The following is a 21,569-nucleotide window of genomic DNA, read 5'->3' on the forward strand; positions in this document are numbered from 1 at the left end:
TCTTATTAACTGAGTAAATGATTTAAGATTTGCATTCTCAGTTGTAGCCCCAAACCTTCAGGAGCTGCACACCTTTAGCAAAAATCATAAACATTGCTGTGCTGTTACAGTATGACCAACCTCATTTCTATACGTGAGCATTCATAAGGTGACTGGAGAAACTGCACTGCTTTCTGTCACCTGCCTGCTTCTGCTGTCATCTAGGTTTAAGTCCTCTGGATGTCAGAGGCCCAGCAAACCATTTTGCTGGTAAATATTTGAAGTGCTGAGCATCACAGCTGTAATGCTCAATACCATACTTACAGGATTTTTAAACTTCTTTTTCCTTCCCTGCTTCTGTCTGTTTCTTTGACTGCTCTTTATATCTGCTCTCTGCCCGCATCTCAGATTGTGATGTCTCTGTAAACTCGTGTGCAGTGAAGTGTTCTTTACATATGAAATAGGAAACTATGTAGTTAAATTTCTTCTGGCCAGATGTATGCTAATCTGGAGTTTGCAGAAGACCATATTAACCATATTTCTGTGTAGACTCCTTGAAAATCATAAAGGGGCGATACTGAACTCTTTGTCTCATTCTCATCCAAGTGTGCCAGGTCCGACCAGCCTGCAGCCAAGTGTACAGTTTCTTTCACTCTGCTGACCCCTCTGCCTGCAGACTTGAACCATTGCTGGAAAAAAGATTCCATCTTCTTCCTCCATTCAGTGTCCCACGGTACCAGAGATACCCACTAGGGGATGGAAGATCTCACCAATTAGGTACAGTGCTTGTTTTCATAGCTCTCATTATCTGTTGTTCTCTTAAGCATTCTCTCCTTCCACAGCTCAAGAGGATTTGAGATACCAGTGTGCTAATATGCTAAAACCAAATCATCTGGGACTGAGTGGCACAGACACACTTAGCAAGTGTGGAACCAAAGAAGATTGCTAAGAAAAAAATTATCATATCTATAAGATTGATACTAGTTTTGTTACAGAGCAGTTGGAAGGCAATATCACTGTTCTAGTTAAAGTGTCACTTGAAAAATTCCACGTCTTTATTTTAAACAATTTCTTTTTACAATTAGTTGTAATAGATCTTTGCCTAGATCTTCAGATATTGTTTCTGTTGGTCACTTCAGTTATGTACTAGGACAGATCAGAGCACTGAGCAATCTTGATTGCTCTCCTCCTAAGTGAGCTACTAAATAAATAATTATGTTGGATAAAAATGGTTTGAATCCTGGAAGAAACTGGAAATAGACTGATTTCTGGGCAGGAAGGAAGAATACATGGATGAGCAAGATGCTAATAGAAGGAGTTGTGCTTTTTTGACTTTATAGAAAATAAGATAAAATCATATAGGTGTGAAGTATCTTTGACTTGTCACGTTCTGCAAAAAAGGAATTTGTATCTGTACATGCTTGTGCAATAGATTTATTCTTTTTGCTACAGATTCAGACATAAATTCAAGCTTCAACAGGATATTTTAAAAAGTTTCTCAGGATTTGGAGTTTAAGGTTGGAGGCTAATACAGTAAAATGGCAATGTTTTCTATTTGTTGGAGCTAGAAGAATTGTGTTTGGGAACCTGTTCTGTGTAGTAGGGTACAACAATGCCTTTCTTTTATCTGCTCAAATATGGTGTACATCAGATGCAAATCACTTTGAAAAGCAGCGGTTGATCTTGAGTTGCAGAAGGTTTGTTTCTAGTTGTTGGCTTCACTGAAATATGTGAAGATGTGGCTGTTCCTCATTAATTGATTCAAGGGGTAGCTAAGGTGAGGGACAGTCCAGACTAGGGAATATGTGCTCTCTCCTCACCCCCTGTTTCTCAGTTTTCTTTCAATGGAAATTCATACCCTGCTTTGCTTTCAGACTTGCTGTAAAGCCTGACTGTGACCTTGGAAATCCTGCTGGTTAGTTAGGCACAAATTTGGTCACTGAGATATTGCTAAGGCTGTCTTGAAAAGCTGAACCTTCCTTTAAATAACTGTCATAGGAAGAATAGTTCCCTTAGGCTCTTTTTCAAATGGAAAACCTTTTTTTAGTAGATTTTACCAGCTTTGCTGTGTTAAGGTAACCCCTTTCAGTGATTCTTGAAACAGAGGCTATAGAAGTGATTTGTAAACTACTGGTGTTCTCTTTGGGTTCATCTAAGGCACTGAGTCAGAAGATTCCCTTACAAAGCATGAAAATCTGGGAACCCTGTCTGTTGGATGTGTTATAAAATCAAAGTTCCTGAGTGCTAATGATCAGCAAATGTTCCATGGTATGGTTTTGTATTTAAACTCCTACTCAGAGTTAAATCATTGCTCTTCTTTACACTTAAGATGTATTGTATTTCAGTGAATGTGAAATTCTCCCATTTAAATGCAAGCACTTTGAGATCCTTCTGGAATTTTGGGTTCTTCATTCACAAAGAATTAATTTTAGTGACTGTATTTTTTTTCCTTATTTTTTTCCTTTCTCTGGTACCTGGGCTTGTGAAAGTAGTTCTTAAAATGAGAGCTTTTGTGGTGTCAAATGGAGTGGTAGTTTACTAATCAGTTATGATGAGACCTAGTTAGACCAAAGTCTAATTATTATGCACTGCCCAAAACAGCCTTTTCTGATAATCTTTCATATCATTAAACAATCTCATTCCCTGTTCCTTTTCCCCTGAGCACTAATGGTTAAAATAAGAGTGATTCTGCTGTCTGCCTGATAGATGCCTCCGTGAAAAAATAATTCTGATCTGGAAAGTACCTGACAAAAGATTTACTATTAGAAGAGGATTTCACCATATGATTCACAGAACAGTTCAGCAATAACAGAGGCTGGAGAACATGACAATGGGAAGGGGGATGGCGGGGGAGGAGAGATATTTCTATAGCTGTCTTTATGTTATAGCCAATCAAATTAAGCTCTTGGACCCACATGCCCTGTGCATAGGGTTTATCTTCAAGGTCTTATTTTATCAGATTTACTTTTTCCATTTTGATTCAGGAAACATCTAAGGCAGGACTTAAAGAGCAGGGCACAATTTATCTAGACCATTACCTTCTGTGTCCAGCAGGCATCAATAATTATCACTAATTAGTGTGTAGTAATTATAGTATTCTTTGTGTATGTGATAGATTGAATTATTAAGAGCTTAATGAGGATGAAAGCTGACTCTTCCCAGGTTTCATTTTGACAGCTACAGAGACTGGACTAGTTCAGAGAATTATTTCTCTTTCTGTCAATGATTTGGTCAGTTCCAATTCTGTTTCCTGTTGCTGCAGTTCCTAAGGTGGATATGATGCCGTTATTAGGCTATTGATAAAAGAACTTAATAAATTAAAATTATTTGAGGCATGATTTAAGTTTAGTTTTCTGAATGTGATATACGGACAAGTGAAAGTAGAAGAAACTGCATTGAAAGCACAGCCAGGCACACAGAGCAGGGGGAGAAAACATTTCCCTTCCTACTCTTCTGTCTGTGGTGATTGCTGACAGAAGACATGGCAGGAAGTAATGGTTCAGACAAAAGTGTGATCTGTTAACTGGTGAGGTTCTTCACTGTAAGTGCAAGGTACAAATTCAGGTTATATTACAGCCAGAGAAAGCCACACTGTCTTGACCCTTCATTAAACAGCAGCTTTCTTAGCTGCTACCTAATTGACATTTTGTAATCAAAGTGCTTTTGTTGCTATTATAAGTGAGCCTTAGCTTTGTGACAGGTCTCTGATTTACCACCACTCGTGTCTTTTGATACTTACTAATGTGTGGGATTTAATTCCTTGTTTTGCTTTCCTGCTTATGACATGATTCATTATATCTACTTTGGGGTTATTATGTATTAATTCAAAACACCTATTTTCAACGTAGCGTACTTTTTAGACATTTGACATAGCAGGAGGTACATAATTATTATCCTCTTTACTGTTTGAGCGTCTACCTCACATTTTACTTTGTGACATAATTGAAATAATTTATTTATAAGGAATATGCAGGAGTGCCAGTCCAGACTATGGCTGATCCAACTGGTCTGCTTTATTATGGATAAATAGAAATTAACATCTAAAAGCACAGTACTTCTCCAATTGTATATGCATAAGATAAAGTATTGTTAATTTTATCCTGAGATAGTTACTGTGTTAGATAGCTTTGACAAGTTGTTTTGCCACTTTGTATTAGCTGTAACTATCATAATTATCCAGGATAAGACTCTAAAATGACTTGCTTTTATTTTATTTCTTATCAAGCATAATAGTAAATTTAGGTTAGTGGGACAAATGATAATCTTTAGTCACTCTCAGAGCCATGAAAAAGGTTGCTTTTTTCACCACAAAAAGTGTATAATACTGCCTCATCTTGTGAGATAAGTAATAAGCGTTATATTTCCTTTTCTGTTGGTTGTGTTGGAGTCTTTATAGTTTGCCTGAGATAAGGGAAGTCATAAAATTATCCTTGCATTCTTTTCACCTGCATCAAGCTTCCCTGTAGCCACACACAGCTACGCTACATGTCAGCAAGATTCCTTTGAAGGAACAGTACACTGTAGTTTCTTTAGTGAAAAACCACACATTCTCATGGAAACTGCAGTTGAACATATTCTGTCCAAACTACATACCCATCACAAAATGTTAGAATTGAATTGTTTCTTTGATTCAGTTGCAGCGCAGCTCCCTGTGTTGTCTCTTGCAGTTGAGATATTAAGGCTTATGTCAAAACAAGCCAGAATCTTTCTGACCAAGTCTCCTTTTTTGAAGGGAGGGGATTTTAGGGAACTATACTGCTATTCCTTTTCATTTAATGATGAATTGTTTTACCAGTTCTGATAATCTGTAGCCACTTAAGCTTCTGGGTTTTTTTTTGAATTATGTCACTGAAAGCAACAACTTGTTATTGTGTCCTGTGTGCACCATTGAGGTATTAATTGCATTGAGAGTTGGTAAGACTTGAGAAGTTGCAGAGAAACTTATTCCAGGCCTATTCCATACGACATACTCCCCAACCCAAGACCACCTGAAAGATGAGCACAGCAATCCTACAATTATCTGAACAGAACCAAAATTCACTCCGAAATAGAGCAATACATCATCCAGGGCTGTCTGCTTTCTTTGTGTTATGTGCATTGAACTGGATCTTCTTTTTCTTTTGTTCACTGTTTTTATCTCTCCAAGAGGTTTATTCTCTGAGAAACAACACTGAGGAGTCAGCTGCTTTTGATGTGCACTTTGCTGTATAACCTGTGTCTCAGTTGAGGAGGAGTATGCAGGCTGCTTCAAGCAAAATTGTCAGTAATGCTTTTATTTAAATCTGTGTCTGTTCTTACATGTTTCAGAATACCTCAGGAGGAAGGCTGTGTTTTGTTTCATTGAGTAGAGGTATTAGTCTGGCTTTGTCACAATGGCATGTATAAATGCAAATTCTGTTCAATTTGGGAATGTGCAAACCAGTAGATAGTCTTGCTAAAGATTCTCTTTTGAAAGTCATTTTGCTTATGTCAGGAAGAGGACAAGAGAAGTATCACAGACTCCCAGGGCTGTGTAGTTCTTCTTAGAAAATGACTTTAAAATGGTTTGGGTTGAGTGCCAAAAGCACTCCACTGCCAGTGCACTTGGATGGCAGGAGAGTGTGCTTTCTCCATACAGTCATGCTGTTTCATGCTGTTGTCACGTTGAAGGACAGAGCTTCATTCATGGGCATTAAATGTGATATTATTCAGGAAAACGCTCACTTAGCTCTATTTAAAAACAAATTAATAAATAAACAAATATACACATGAACACTAATTTCAAAGTCATGATGTTAATTGCTTTTTTGGTTTTGTTGTTATTTTCATTTCTGTAACCTGCAGGTGATGCTCTCCACAACCACAGTGCTCTATTCCTTGAGAACAGCTCTTTGAACATACCTTTCTCTCAGGAGAGTTCTGGATCTCCAAATACATCTGATCAACCACAAGGGAAAACAAGAAAGTTGAGCTTGGCCAGCACAAACAGTGAAAACTCAGGGTCAACAGAAAGCTTGCCATCAGCATGCCTCACCAACAGTGAGTGAAGCCTGGTGCCGTGTGCTGTTGGATGTAGCAACAGCCCTTCCCTCCACAGCGTTTCTGTGAAAAAGTTTACTATGAAAAGGAAAAGTACCTGGAAGTTTGGGGATAAAATTTTATATAACACAATTTATCTCATCTCCCTTTTGTGATTGTAATTAAATAGATAAAGTAATAGAAGTGCAGTCATAGTTTTATAGTAAGGTGCCGCTCATAAACAGTCATAACAGTTTCTAGGTAACAGGGGTTTCCAATTATGTTCCACGCATGAAGCAGTATAGATAGATAAGATTTGGTATCTATAATTAAAAGTGCTACAGATCATTATATTGTCCTGCTGTGGACTGTAGGTAGGTAGATGGACAGATAGATAGATATTCCATTTACTATTTGGGAAGTAATTGCAGTTATGATCATAAAAGTACTAGTCTTTCACTGTACATTTTCCATGGGCCAGGAAGCAGTGGGAATCATGCTGAGGTGATGTCTGGTTTCCAGAACTTGGACCCAGAAGAACTGTTTTGATTGCAGACAGTTAAGTGATGATGCAGTTAGTAAAAACAGTACTTTCATGTATGATAGATACCTTCAACAGACTCTAAATGTCAAGATAAAAAAGCAAAAGACTTAAGTCAATTATCTAGCTGAAACATAAAGATAGCAAGAAATTTATTAAGATATATAAGTGTGATGCTATTTTGTTTCATTTTTTGTAGTTACTGCAAAGTGGTGGGGAACAAAACGAATAGATTATGCCTTGTATTGTCCAGATGTGCTGACAGCCTTTCCAACGGTGGCCCTTCCACATCTCTTCCATGCCAGCTACTGGGAGTCAACAGACGTTGTGGCTTTCATTCTAAGACAGGTCATTATCTTTTTATTTTTTCTATCTGTAGCAGATAGGGTTGTGATTTTTAATTGCATTTTCCAAGGGTCGGTCTTTTAATCTTTAGTTCAGTTAGATGGCTAACTGTGTTTGCATCACATTCAGCTGTATGTGGGAATGACAGATGCGGATTTATTGGAGAGGTGAAGGGGACAATGAGCCCACCATTAGCACTGCTGACTTTGTGACTGGGAATATTGCACTATTATGCATACCTTACTTACCACTCCTGTGCCCCAGATCATTACAGCCCTGTATTATATATTAATTTCCTCCTGTTTTTGAAGGAATAGGCTATCTCCAGGCTTACGTAATTATATATCTCCCTACTAAATATCATATCATCAGCATACACTTGATAGTAAACCAGCAGTTTGAAAGTACTGCTTCTGTAAAAAAATTGGGTCTCTCCTTTACAGGAGTGTTTTGAGGCATTGCGAGCACTGTCTCCTCAGAATTTATTTCTGAGTCGTACTATGGGTCTGTTTTTCTTACTGTGCCCATAATTAGGCATCAGCTCACAGTCACTTACTGAAAATGCAGTACTCTGACATACAGAGAAAGGGACAAGACTGAGAAATCTCACCTGGGCTAACAGAAAAAAATGAAGTGGCGTTCAAGTAAAACCTGCAGAATAAGCGTTCTTCCAAGAATCCATAGTAACCCTCACACGAAAGCCAGACACAAGCAGTTTCATTTGGATTAACCCAAGAATCAGTCTGTGTGTTTGGCAGATGTCAGTGTGCATGCCGCTCTCACAGCTACTTTTAGCTAGTCTCTGAGTGTGAACTCCCTCCAGCTCCTGTTCCCAGTGCTGGTGTCAATGGTGTTAGTTCACCTGGTAGCTCTGGGGAATGAGATCTCAGAGGCTTAGTTCCCTCCAGCCCAGAACTACTGCTGGGTCAGACAGTGCAGATGTACAGCCCCTGTCTGTCTGTGGCATGTGAGTGGAGTGTACAGCAGATCGTCTGTCTGGTAACCAGACCACTGGCAGAGGTTTTTTTGATTGCTGCTTTTAATGGATGAAATTAAGATTTCTTCAACATCTTGCTGTCCTTTCAGACCATCCTAATTTAAAAAAACTTTGTTTATAACTAGTGTCACCATAATCAAGGCAAAGCAAAAGTCACTGAAGAGTTTTTCCATGAAAAAGAACAGTTTCCAAAAGAGGAATCTTATTTGATGCTTGTCCCGAAGTAGAGGAGCAATTTCTACTACAAGCGACAGGATGCAAATCCCTGTTTTTTCTGACTGAGAACCCTAGACAATAGTACAGAGATGTTTCTCCTCACCTTTGCAACTCTCTAATAGTGCTTTTCTTCTTAATAGCGCTTTTCTTCTCTCTAAGGATTTTTTTGCATTGAACCCATCAGACCTTTCTTCCATCTTTCCTTTCAAGTTCCTTCCTTAGCCCAGTTGTCTGTTAGCAACCATTCCAGCTCTATTCTACTTGTTATTTTTGTGCATTCCTATGAAGTTGCATTGTCATGTCTTTCCTAGCCTTGTATGTGCATTGCAGCTTGTAGAATTTCACAAGCCCTTCAAGCATTTGCAACGTGCCTGTAAAGCAGTATGTCAGCTTACAGCACTACATAAAGGACTGGTTAGTTACAGCGGCACAGTCTGGACCTTCAGCCCTTGTTAGGGCTTAAGATTAAGGCTAATGGTTCCTGAATGCCCGGTGGGTGCATATATTTCCTGCACATGACCTCCACTGAATACAATGCATGCCAATTTGTTAAAAGACATGCTGACTTCTCAGCATTACTGTGATTTGTTGCAACCCAACAGCTTTGGTAATTCTGAATGCAGCAGGATTGTACTCAAGGGAATTCATATAAGACATCTTTTCAAATGATTCTAGGCCACTCTTCTAGCAAGGGTGCTCAGAGTGGAAAACTTTAGCGCAGAAAACCAGTTGTTCAACTTAAATTTTCTGCCAGCTTGTGAAAGAGATAGACTAAGCTATTTCTCATTCAAGATGAGTATCCGTGATTGCAGGGTGGAACCCACAGATTTCAATTGAAATGTGGCATAACCCACACCCTGATCCTGAATTCTGTGGGTTGTGTCCTGAAATCTGAGTTGGACGAGCACATTTCTTGGTAAGTGTGTGATATTTAGAATGTGTAGTTTGTATAACATATTAGAGTTCTGCATGTTCACAAGCTGGACTTCAGTGATCCTTGAGGGTCCCTTCCATCTCAGGATTTTCTATGATTCTCTAATTGTCTTTGGATGTTACTACCCCAAGCCAAATCCTGAGGCTATCAGCTACTGCAGTGGTGAGTAATACCCAAAAGGTGATAAGAACCATTCTGTCTGAGTAGATGTATAGAAGATCAACAGAGATGGAGTCAGGAGTCTGACCTTTGCCACATAAAGGACATTTAAAAAGGCTTCTGTGATCTTAAGCTGCTTTAGTGACTTTGCAGACTGTAAGAAGACTATGTGACTGTCACTTGATACCAGCCTAATGTTTTCACCATTTTCTCTGGAGAAGTGTGCAATCCGTTGTGAATGGAAAAGCTGTTCAATAAGTATTTAAGATTAAGTGTTGGCCAACAGAGTGAAAGCAGTTTATTTGTCTGTACAATTAATGAGAGCATATGGCCTGTATGTCTCACTACTTCCATTGTGCTTTTGGCTCCGTAGTGTCATTCAGCTGGAGCAGCAGTATAATTTTCTCTTTCTTTGCCAAGTACCAGGACTCCCCAGGCCACACACTATTTATTAAAATGTTAATATGATTTCAGGTGATGAGGTATGAAAATACAAATTTCAAGGAAAATGACAACCTGGATCCAGAAACACTAAGTCCATCTAATCCACGAGAAAAATGGCTACGCAAAAGGACACATGTCAAATTGAGAGTAAGTTTAAATCTAAATATATCTGGCAGCCATGGAACATGGGCTTGGCAGAAATTTAAATGGAGTTTGATCTACTGGATAAAGAGTTTACATAACTGAATATTACTAAAGAGTAATAACCTCTTCACTTAATCTAGAGGCAAGCAAATTAACAGTTAGGGAATGGGAACAATTTACTTTTGTTTATCGCTACCTGTTGGGAGAAAGAATATTTCTTTAAACAACTGATGAATCTATGGCACCACTTGAAGTGAAAGATAATTTGCATTCACTTAAATGTTCTCTCTTATTTTGTTGGCTTGAGCACTCTCACTAGAAAGTCTGTTCAGGAACCCACCATCAGTGGAAATCAGGCTCCAGCTGAAATGGGAGCACAGTTCTGCTCAGTGTTCTCAGGTGCAGTGATGTACCTCAGATACACTGTCCAGGACTGTGTCTCTGTGTCACTGTTCATAACATAATAGAGAGAGTAGCCTCATTACAAAAGCAAACACTACACTTCCCACCTTCTGCTCTTATTTCAGAATGTGACTGCTAATCACCGAGCTAATGATGTCATTGCAGCAGAAGATGGTCCTCAGGTACTAGTTGGGCGCTTTATGTATGGACCTCTGGACATGGTGGCTTTAACAGGTGAAAAGGTGAAGTCTGAGTACTCAATTTTCTCATTTTGGTAGAAACAGTTGTTCTGTGTAGCACACATGTATAGTATCAGAGAAGGCCTTACAGTGAGGAGAAGTACATCACTAGCCCCCACTACTTCAGCAAAAATATGCTCTAAGTAGGCTTTCCTGAAAGCTGACTTTTTTCTCAGCTTTCACCTCTCTTACCTGATGCTGGCTATCTCCTTTGGTTAGTGGTGAGTGTGCTGTGCAGTGATTTCTGAACCTGCCATCCAGCTGTACCACCTACTGGAGACAATTAACTCTCTGAGCAAGGAGGAAATTTGGTTTGACAAACCACTAAGGGAAAATTGTGTATCATCCTATCCAAGTAAAACAACTGGATAAAGGAATAGGCATTCTGGGGGCTGTGTGGCTATGGCTTCTCTTATACAAAGGCAAGTAAAGATTAGTTTTAGAGATTAGTAATGACATGACACAGTTGAAACTGTCATTCCTAAAGCTGCCTGCAAAAGCCAGGCTTACAGCTGATAGAGCCAAGCATCAAGTGAACACATTGGTTTATATTCACTGAGATTGTAAGATTTTCTGTGCCCATTAAGGGAACAATGCTGCTGAGCTGAGGGTAAAACTGAAGCATGGAGGCTTCACTTGGCCTGTTTCAGGTCCAGCAAAGTATTTAATATCCTTTATGTGTTTCAGTTGAAGAAACCCATATTGATGAAATCTTTTGATAATTTGAAGTGTTCTGGTTTTGCATTTGTAGGCAAGGTTATGATTTGAGAAAGATTTCATTTTGCAAATAAGCAGATGACATTTTCCATTTTGTATGTTTAGTATTGAAAAATGTAATATATGCATGCAAGCCGAAATTATTTTCTTCGTAGTTTAGGCCTTCTGTCAGATTTCTGAGGTCTATACCTATGTCTGACACCTGCAGTGCTGAGTGCTTTAAATTATGAAGGCAATAAGCCCTTGTGTTGTATGTTAGGAAGCATTTGCTAATTGAGGGGGCCCCCCCTGTGAAGTTTTTACTGAGTTTTGAAGTTCCTGCAAAACTTCTTGTAAGTTTTTAGTATCGGCCATGGTTGGAGATACTAATATGATCTAGGCTTGACAGGCCCTGCAGATAGGGGTGTTTTGCTGATTATCCCACTAGATCATTGTTTGTTGTTTTTTGCAGGTGGATATCTTCATAATGACTGAGCCATCTTCGGGTAGGTGGGTGTACTTTGACACAGAGATATCCAACAGCAGTGGCCGGATATCATACAACATACCTGAACAGAAGAGACTGAGAGTTGGTGTGTATCCCATCAAAATGGTGGTCAGGTAATTGCTCCAAGCTGGAACTAAAGCTGTGATCAGGAAGGAACTTAAAAACTGAGTAAAAACTTCTTTGAATCCCTACTTTGGAGATTAAATCAGTGGGGCAAATTTAACTGAAACAGAATGTGTTGTTACCCACCAGATAAAAAGGTCCAAAATTAGTTTACAATCTTATGTAGTGCTAGTTGAGCAGGAGAAAATGTTTTACCTCAATGTAATAGAAATTCAAGAAAAGAGAGTTACTAGAACACAAATTAGGTTGTATTCAGAAGTGAAGCTTTAGACTGTGTAAGTTTCAAAGAGGAACAAAAGAAACAGTCCTGGTTTTGCTCATTAAGCTATCAGCACATATTTTAAGGATCTGCATCAGCAAATATAACTTTCTAGATCATACAGTAATATTTCTAAAGTAAAGAAAGTGCGGTTTCCAATTACATTTTTTTAGGGAACATGAGGTGGTGGGATGGGAAGAGCTTTGGATTGCCTTATGATTTATCCATTTTTTGACATGCAGACCTCTTGGGGAAAAGACATCGTGAGGAAAAGATTCCATTTCACATTCCTTTCCATGCGAAGAGCCCTTTATGACTGTGTTGTTTTGGGGTGGGCTTTTTTTTTAACTTTTCTGGACTGGCATTCCCATTGTAATTTGCAATGCTAGAGGGATAGCTCATGCTTATAATACCAACTGTTTAGCTTATGGAGAAAGTTTGAGTAGTAGTTAAAGTACTTCAGGCTGGTTTGGGTTTTTTCCCCCTAATTCTTTTAGCTATTTGTACACATGTGATTTCTTATTGACATTATTAGCTTCCAAATTTCTCTTTGGAAAGCTGTTTTCTAAAAGTGTAAGTTTTAATTGCCACATGTAGGACTGGAATCAGAAGCCCTATTTGACAGTGACTTTTAAAGCTGTAGGTCCAGACAGAACTAATTTCAAATATTAACTAGAACTTGTAGAAAATACATTCTGATATTTTGCGCTTTAAATGAATTTATTGCTTTGACTCTCCAGAGGGGACCAGAGCAGTGCTGCAAGTTACCTGACGATACTTCCCCGAGGAATGGAATGTGTTGTGTTCAGCATTGATGGTTCATTTGCAGCAAGTGTTTCAATTATGGGAAGTGACCCCAAAGTCCGAGCAGGGGCTGTTGATGTTGTCAGGTGAGGCTTGAACGCTAACTCTCTGGCTACTGAACACAGTAGGAAGGAAAAGGGTTTTTTACTAAATAAGCAGCAATTCCGTAAGGGCCAAGATTCTTTGCAGATACATTTCTATATTGGCTTGGACAGCAGGTCTGCCTGATTTTCAGAGGAATCCTAGAATGCTGTGGATTACTTTGAAATTCGTTGTTTAAATTGCCTAAAGGTTAAAAGTTGCTTCTCGGGAATATGGCCTTGAAGTGTGTGCAGTGAATTAATAATGATTCCATGGGTATTTTGTGTTTCATTAACTTCACATAAGGGCATACTTGTACTTCGGAAGTATCAGGTGCCGCGAATGCAGGAATGTTTTTTGGAGGCAAACTAAAAGCCTTTTAACCCATTCTTGCAAGTCAGTTATGTCGCACTGGATGGGGAAATGCAGTTCTCATTTTGGAACCTGCGTGGGAGTGTAAAGATGTCAGTTTTCAAAGGTTTCCCTTCCTTAGAGCTGAAATGGCAGAAAATCTCATTAAAGGTTTCAAAGGTAGCAGGGCTTGATGTGTAGCAAGGTCTAATTACATTTTTAAATAGCTCTCATATTTTAGATAATATTTTGTATAAGAGTCTCTCTTGCTTTCCTCTGTCTCCCTCAAGGTGTAGACAGTATTACTTAATTGCTTGATAGGAGCAGAAACTTACGCATGCTGCTCTTCACTTGTTGAAGGATAACATCCAACTTCTAACTGGGCTAAGAAAAGATGCTGATCTGACCTGTGAGTATTGTTTCTCTTCCTGCACCTACATAATTTGCCTGCTATTTCTGACAGGCATTGGCAGGACCTGGGATATCTGATTATCTATATCACTGGCCGTCCAGATATGCAAAAACAGCGTGTGGTTTCATGGTTGTCTCAACACAACTTCCCACAAGGGATGATCTTCTTCTCAGATGGACTGGTTCACGACCCACTGCGACAAAAGACCATTTTTCTCCGGAATCTCATGCAAGAGGTACTAGAAACCTATTAATAGCCTTAGAACCTCTTTCCAGTGAATGTCATTCAGTAAAGTAAGAGATCTCCCTTCTTCCTGAACAGTGAATCTCACTGGTCATCACAAAGTCTTTTTGCCATTCCTCATTTCTTTTTTCACTTTTTAAAGAGCAAGGAAGGCTGATAAAACATCAAAGGGACTTCCTATCATGATAAATAAATAAATGAACTGCTTGGTTTTTCCTGTGTGCATAGCTGTAGTTCTTGCTGGCATGCAAGCAGGCAGATTTAGGTATCTGCAGTTTACAGAATGAGATTGTAACAATGAACTCATGTGCTGCTTCATTGCAAATCAAGTGCCAGCCTCGTAGTTGCAGGGTGTTCAAGAGAGCGTTCACTTTGGAAGTAATATTTGTTTCAGTGCCACATCAAAATCTGTGCCGCATATGGTTCCATGAAGGATATTTCTGTGTACAGTGTCTTGGCTCTGTCACCATCCCAGATCTACATAGTTGGACGACCCACAAAGAAATACCAGGCACAGTGTCAAGTAAGTAACTCTTGCTACTCAATCAGGAAGTCCTGTGGAAGACAAGGAAATGCATGAATGCATGTGCAAACACACACTCCTCAGAGCAGCGACAGTGTTTCAAAGAAGGACAGTTTTGGGTACAAATGAGGCATTTTCTGGCAAGGTGAATGGTAAAGAGAATTGAGCAGTCACAGGTTGTATCTACAAGTGCATGCGTTGCGTATTGCTGAATGACAAAATGGAACAGGTCACTGAAAAAAAACTGAGAGGAGTATTAGCACTCTGTAGGTGTCTAACTGGGGTGCCAAGGATCAAAACTTAATTCCTCATAGAGCTCATAGGTTAAGGCAGCAGTAATTTGTCACTCTCTTTCTTTTCTTCCTATTTCAGTTCCTCAGTGAAGGTTATGCAGCCCACTTGGCCTCGCTGGAGTTCAGTCTCCATTCACGACCCAAAAAGAACAACTCTCGGATGATCTTGAGAAAAGGTAGCTTTGGCCTCCACTCCCAACCTGAGTTTCTGCGCAAGAGGAACCACCTCCGCAGGACTATGTCTGTGCAGCAGCCTGACCCACCTTCCTTGAACCCCAAGCCAGAGCGTGCCCAGAGCCAACCTGAATCAGACAAAGATCACGACAGGCATTTGCCCTCCATTGCTTGGGTTCGAGGTGTTCACAAATTTGAATCTGTTCCCTAGGAAGATTGGGAATGTAGATCTTGGGTGCACCCCATTAAACTTGTAGGCATGCCTCAAAGATAATATTTAGGCAGCTCCAAACTAAGAGATGTAGACGGGAACCTGTACCTCAGAGTCTTCCCTGTTCTGAAATCTGCCTTCTTATACCAAGTGGGGAACTTGCAGTTTGCTCCTCTTGTCATGTTTATTGGGAGATTTTAAAACAACCTAAAACTATTGCAAGTGGTTACAACATCAAAGCAAAAGGAAATATCTTTGATTATTTTTTACAATATGTGCAATAAGAGAAAGAGCTAAAGCAGGCTGATTTTACTCAGAAGAAGGGTTGTAGTATGAGCTAACTAGCTGCATCCAAACCAGTATAAAATGGTAGGTTGCATAGGTTACAGAGAAGGTTTACACTTTAAATAGTCCTGTCTGTTTCCACTTTTCAGTAAAGTGGCACACTTGCAAGGGAAGCAGAGATGAGAACTACAATAACAGGTGGTCAGTTTGTATAACAATATGCTTTTTGGGTGCTTTAAGCCCAAGATTTCCTTTCAGCTTGCAGTGATGGTAAACAGACTCCAACATCAGCACTCATGTTTGTGTGAGGTGCTGGACAAATAAATAAGAACTTCACTTATGAACCAAATTATAAAAACTTCATGTTAAAAATAAATGTGTCTGCCACAGTTTGAAGCAGTTAGTGTTGCTATAAACAAATAATGTGCAACTGTACGAAGATCACACTGTTTTGTGGAATTTGGTGACTGTGCAGAAATGTGTGGACTACTTCAGTAAGGAGATGGCTTTGCCCATCTCAGTCCGAGAGTCAGATCTTAAGAGGGTAAGCTAAAAGCAACCCTTTTACTAAGGGATCTGCAAACTCCAGGGGAATCTTTACACTGGAGGAAAAGAAAAGTAATGAGGTATATCGGTGAATTGTTTACCTTCTCATGCTTTATAGCAACTGCTGTGTTAAGACAATCTGTAGCATTCAGAATTACAGCATTTGAGCTTCAAAGAATGGACACGCCAAATTACAGGTGCCAAATAGACATTTTTCTACAGATTTAAATTTCTATCTGATCTCCCACTGGTCTTACTAGAAGTAAAATATGTGACATTTTCCTTAAGTAGTATAAGTAGTAATATTTCTGAAGTGTTGTAGTTAGTTTAACATAGTAGCAGTTTGCAGATTCTTCATGCAGATACTTCCACTGAGAGAAATTCATCAAGAGAACTTTCATGACTGAACTGATTCATGTTTTAAAACCTGCAATGAAGTTACAAATGCACATAAAACCCCCTTTTTTAAAAAGTTACAACAAGACTATTGACACCGAGAAAGCTCGAAGTCAATAGGACATTTCTTTTTCAGGTTGGTTTGTTAGTTTTTAATTTCAGGGAATTGGGGTGGAGAGGGTGTTGTGCCTCCCCACTCCCCTTTCAGGTTTTTGTATACGAGAAACAGTCTCTCAACAAGTTGGTTAATGATTTTGATAGTTGACGGTAAAACAAGTAAGAAATGCGATGGAAAACTGTCAAGACACTGCAGCAGTAAACCTAAGTCTCTACTCCCTGTTAACCCTAAAGTTTCAGTGTGCTTTTGGAAGGGCATAGGAATGCAGCTTTTGACTTAAAAGGCAACAAAATATCTTATAAAGGGAGATCAGATATTTTCAGACATAACTTGGCAAGATTGTCAGTTATCTATTTCAAACTTCCTGAAATATCTCTGGCACATCAGTAATTTCTTTTTAGTGTAATGCATCCTTTAAGGGAACACATTAAAAAGATTTAGGAAAGATGTAAAAAGTTTGGAAGTTCACACTTACTGGGAGCAGGTAAATACAGGGGGCTGGGTTTTTATGCTGTTACCAAGTCAGGCAGCTACAAAAGCTAAAGGAAAGATAATTCGCAAACTACATTGAAAGCAGTCTTCAGGTTTACAAATGCTTTACCAGTAGTATCACAGTTCCTTAACCCACAAAATTGGAGGAATTATTCTGTGCTCTATCTTGGCCCACTGTGTGTATTAGTTCTAATCACAGAGTCCATTTCTTTTTGTGTGCTCTGCTCTAGGAGGACATTGCACGGGTACACCAGACTCCATTTCCCTCCAGTGACTTCACTGTTAGCAGGCTCCTGCTTCTTAGATTTAAATAGGCATGGGAGTACAAGGCTTGTGAGTGAGGAACTCACTAGGCAAATTGCAAGTTTGCTGAGGGGACCTAAAAGCAACATTGACTGATCACAAAGTTCATTCTAAGCACTGAATGTTTCGTAACAAGTCTTCTGATAGCAATCACTGTTCCGGCTGCTAAGTTCAAAGCTACTGTTGCTTTAGCCATCTACCTCTATCATCCAAGAGACTCCAAAATTTGTTTTTTGTTTTAAATTGTTGTAGTAGAAAGGTTGACTTCTTTTCAGAAGAGAGATCTGGGTGTAATTCTGTGACTGTGACTGTACTGAAGAAAATAAGTGTCTGAGCACAAGGTTAGAGAAATCTCCTAGGTTTCTCTAGAAAAGGCTGTCTTTTACTCTTGGAGACATAATGTCATTTTGCAGAGTACCATGTCATCTAAATTCTAATTTTGTGTATTTTCATTAATGGCTGGGTCACCTTGTCATCTTTATAGTAGTCAGTGTGCTGGCTTCCCTTGAGAATATTACAAGTGTATAGCAGTAAAACGAATACATGTGTGTGCATGTGATTTAGAGTGGTAACAGTTTCAAAGTTTCTACATGTGGTATTGAAATCAAGCTGAAAATATTTTCCCTAACTTTGTTTCCATACAATATATGAGAACTTAAGTGAACCATGACAGTGGCATTTGCATAATTCCAGCACTGCTTATTGCTCATTGATAGAGTTGCTTTATCTCCTGATCACATGCTCCAGCTGAGCACTTTGGCAAAACAGTGATACAGGCATTAGCTTGGAGGTTAAGGCTTCCAGCTAATTAGGAACTGATCTTCTGAAACATCAAATGCCAGGTGCATTGGTTTTGAAAGCACCAACCAGTTGCCACTAAAATGGTAAAACAGCTTCTGTTGGAGCTGAGAGCATGAACAAGGTGATTGTGATTTTAGGCATCTCAGAACTAGGCTGGCAGTTCAACAGATGTTCTGTGGCAATAACTGGAAACCTCATGCATGTTGAGCAACTAGTTTTTCATGGGATTTTTTAGTTTTTTTCCCCCAGCTATACTTGGGGTAGTCCTGGGTTTGCCTAATGAATCTCTAGTTTTATAGTATAATTATTCTACGTTTTCTCTTAGAACATTCCTTTGTGGTCAGAATTTTAGTTACACATTTTGTCCACATGAAACTGCATGCAGTGGTTCGTGGGCATTCAGCTTGCAATTGGATTTCAGTTTTACCTGTGTTTTCATGGAAGATCAGTCCTCCTAAGCAGGCTATTTGCTGAGGATAAGTTTGAGCCTACAGCCATCCTATTCTCTGATTGCAAGTCCTCATTGCTGCAGTGTCTGTGCGGTCAGCACTTAAACTATGTAGGCTATGAAAGTGTTAAAGCACACACAGAAGGGAATGGGACAGAGGCTAAGGTGGGTGCCCAGGGAACATACAAGACTCATCAGTTGTTTCAGCACCTTTAGTGCCTCCAGTCTGTAACAGAAAAGCACATTCTTTTAACCTGCTGAATGGAGGAAGCATAAATGAAATTGTACAACATAAAACTGTTAGTCCAGTGGGTGCTAAGGCTGCAGTACAAGTCAGTGCAAAGTAAGCCACCATTGGAAGCATTTACTTCGTTGTCTTGTTGATATGGATCCATTTTAAATTACTGTAAAAAATGGCTGTGATTAATAGCAGTGGTAGAGTTATCTGAGATATTGTAAAAACACACCTTCACAACTGTGGTGTTTTGGTTTTGTCTGTGTGTATGTGTGTGTAGCTACTGGAAGACACTAAAGTTTTGGTTCTGCTTTCACAACAAATTTGTAACCGATATACTTAAAAAAACCCAAACAAACAAAACCAAAAACCAACAAAACAACACCAACAATGGCTGTTTATTCAGTTTTGTTGTATAGTTAGGTAAGTTTGGAAAAAGATACCATTGTATAGAATGCAGACTATTCCACAGACCCAAATAGTGATGTTGGTCCAAATCTGCTTATTTTTAATAACTTGTTTGTTTGTTTGGATACACTAGTGCTCTTGGAATAGATTCTTGCTTGATCAGAGTATTCTTGTTTAGTTTTGTGGCATGGTTTATATCTATTCAGCATAAAATTTTGTTAGCTGTAAAAAGGACACTGTTGATAACTCTTGTTCACTGGGGTTCATGAGAGCTGTCATTTTGATTTGTTTACATTAAACTAGTCTTAATTTTTACAGATTACTTCACCTGTTCCTCTAATACCTAGGGAAGTCACTTCTAAACAGCTAAAACTTTCACTGGCTATGCAGAAGTGGAACTATCAGTAAACTAGAGGAAAAAGATCACGTACCTTAGTCTACACAGGACAATGACACTTTATCCAGAAGACCCACCATTCTGCAAAATTGCCTTTGTTTGCCAGTTTGTTGGCAAACAGTTGTTCTGTTTATACATTGCAGTCTTTCTTTATCCAGGACACTTCTAATATGTGTATTTAAGCAAATCCCCAATATTTAGCTCCATAGTATCATCACGTACTTCATGGAATAAATTTGGAAAGGGAAAAAAAGAATTTTTTCCTGTTTTCTATATTGTTTTCTGTTTTTAATTTGTAAAAACTTTCTTTATGAGTGTTTTTTAATAATACCTGAAACCTAGGTATTTTTAGGTTTTTAAATTTTTACGTGCAACATTTGTTACTGAACAAATAGGATTTCCCCTAGGGTTTTTTCCCCTCTTGTCATCTAAGCCATAAAAAGGTGAGCACATCATAATAGTACTAGATAACTGGAGCATGGGCACCTTTTTGATAAGCTCATTGGCTTAAAAATGGAGAGAAGAAGAGATTGTGCACGCTCATTTCATTGTTTTTCTGATTAGAGATTGACATGGGGAATCTGAACATCAGATCTCTGCATTGATTTGTTCATGTCAGGCTTGCAGGGGAGAAAGTGGTACTTTCCATCCTCATCTGGAGCTGGTACAGGATAGAATTCCTACAGACACAAAACTTTCTAGTCTCTGGCCTCAGCTTCTCTAAGAGCAATGATTCCTCGTGGTCCTTGTTCACAGCTTCAGCAGAAATTGTGGGTTTGTCAAGGTAATTAAGACTACCATGATGTTTAGTCACTCAAGTTAAATATAGGTTCCTACAGATGATCCTAAATTCAGACCCACTCATAAAAAATGGAAGTAATAACACATTTTCTGGATGAAAAGTTTTATTTTTCAGACATAAGAAATGGCCTGGAGCAGCTAGAATCCTGTGCCATGGATTCTGGAATTGAAGTCAGATGTTGGCAATTCCTCTTTGTTTCATTTTAGTTCAAGCCCAACTTACAGGGATTGTTACAGTTTACCCTCTACTTGTATTTATCTCATTAAGCTACCTTTGAAACTGGATTGAATTTGGGGGATTTGGGGAATATGAAACAAATCCGACAGTTCATTGTAAGGATGTACAGAATTTATGAGGGGAAAGAAAGAGAGAAAGGTTTACTGTGACGTGCTAGGGGATGGTATACTAGAGATTGCAACACTGAAACATGATTTACAGATAGAAAGTTTGAAAGGTAAGGTTATTTCTGGATGACTGGTGTACAGCCCAGAATGGCAGTCCTCTCACAGAACCCCAAGCCTTCTGCATAAGTTATTTTTCTATTTGTGGGGCAGAAAAGGGGCAGTCCATTTACAACTGAATTCATACAAGGAAACTTGAAATTGTAGGTGTTCTTTCAGTCTGTAGTTTTATTAAGTGCATACTTTAAATATTGTTTGTCAGTGAGAAGGTTCTGTCTGGTGACAAATGTTTATATTTCTTATGGCTGCCTTGTAAAGATCAGAAAATGTACAATAATGAATTTCTTAATATGAAATAAGGAGTAAGATTTCTACAACTGCTATAGATTTTGATGTGAGCTGGTTTTTAAAATCTTATAACAGATTACTCACTTAAATAAAACCTTCCTTGCCTTTAAGCAAACAGTGTCACTGATTTTTCTTACCAGTGAATTGGGAAGTATTAGATCATCATTGTACATGTCCTAGTAGCTGTTGGAAACAGTATAGAGGCTTCCTGATACATGTGTTTGAAATAATACTTAAATTGGAGGTTGACTTTTTCACAAAACTCCAACCCTCCCTCCTTTTCAGAAGTCATAGAAGGAGATATCTTGGTAATGAGTCACCATCTTTGTGAATGCTTTATAGAAGAAGTAGTTTCAGAACATCCAAAGAATATATGTTCCCTATAGAAAGGTGGTTAAAAAAACCTAAAACCAGCACACAAAACATACACAAATACTACATCAGGAAATCAGGATTGAATACTTGCCATATTTATATTTGATACCATTAAAATTTTAGTGAAACTGGAACTGAA

The 21,569-nt window shown here is 38.8% G+C and overlaps 1 protein-coding gene across 4 annotated transcripts in view; it reads left to right on the forward strand.

Moving 5' to 3' along the window:
- Nucleotides 1-21,165, forward strand: part of PITPNM3 (PITPNM family member 3) — a 64,346-nt gene extending 43,181 nt beyond the window's left edge. For 3 of the 4 annotated variants that reach the window (XM_017822757.1, XM_017822759.1, XM_017822758.1), the window contains 10 exons: nt 586-756; nt 5,803-5,997; nt 6,717-6,865; nt 9,643-9,759; nt 10,284-10,400; nt 11,566-11,714; nt 12,724-12,873; nt 13,683-13,866; nt 14,269-14,397; nt 14,770-21,165. In XM_017822757.1, the coding sequence (XP_017678246.1) occupies nt 586-756; nt 5,803-5,997; nt 6,717-6,865; nt 9,643-9,759; nt 10,284-10,400; nt 11,566-11,714; nt 12,724-12,873; nt 13,683-13,866; nt 14,269-14,397; nt 14,770-15,075 (1,667 nt within the window). In that variant the 3' untranslated portion in view covers nt 15,076-21,165. The remainder of the gene's footprint in view (nt 1-585; nt 757-5,802; nt 5,998-6,716; nt 6,866-9,642; nt 9,760-10,283; nt 10,401-11,565; nt 11,715-12,723; nt 12,874-13,682; nt 13,867-14,268; nt 14,398-14,769) is intronic. The other variant, XM_017822760.1, reaches the window with a different exon arrangement.
- The last annotated feature ends 404 nt before the right edge of the window (nt 21,166-21,569 follow it).

Source organism: Lepidothrix coronata, unplaced genomic scaffold (assembly GCF_001604755.1).
Source record: "Lepidothrix coronata isolate B3197 unplaced genomic scaffold, Lepidothrix_coronata-1.0 Scaffold99, whole genome shotgun sequence".
NCBI classification, from domain to species: Eukaryota; Metazoa; Chordata; class Aves; order Passeriformes; family Pipridae; genus Lepidothrix; species Lepidothrix coronata.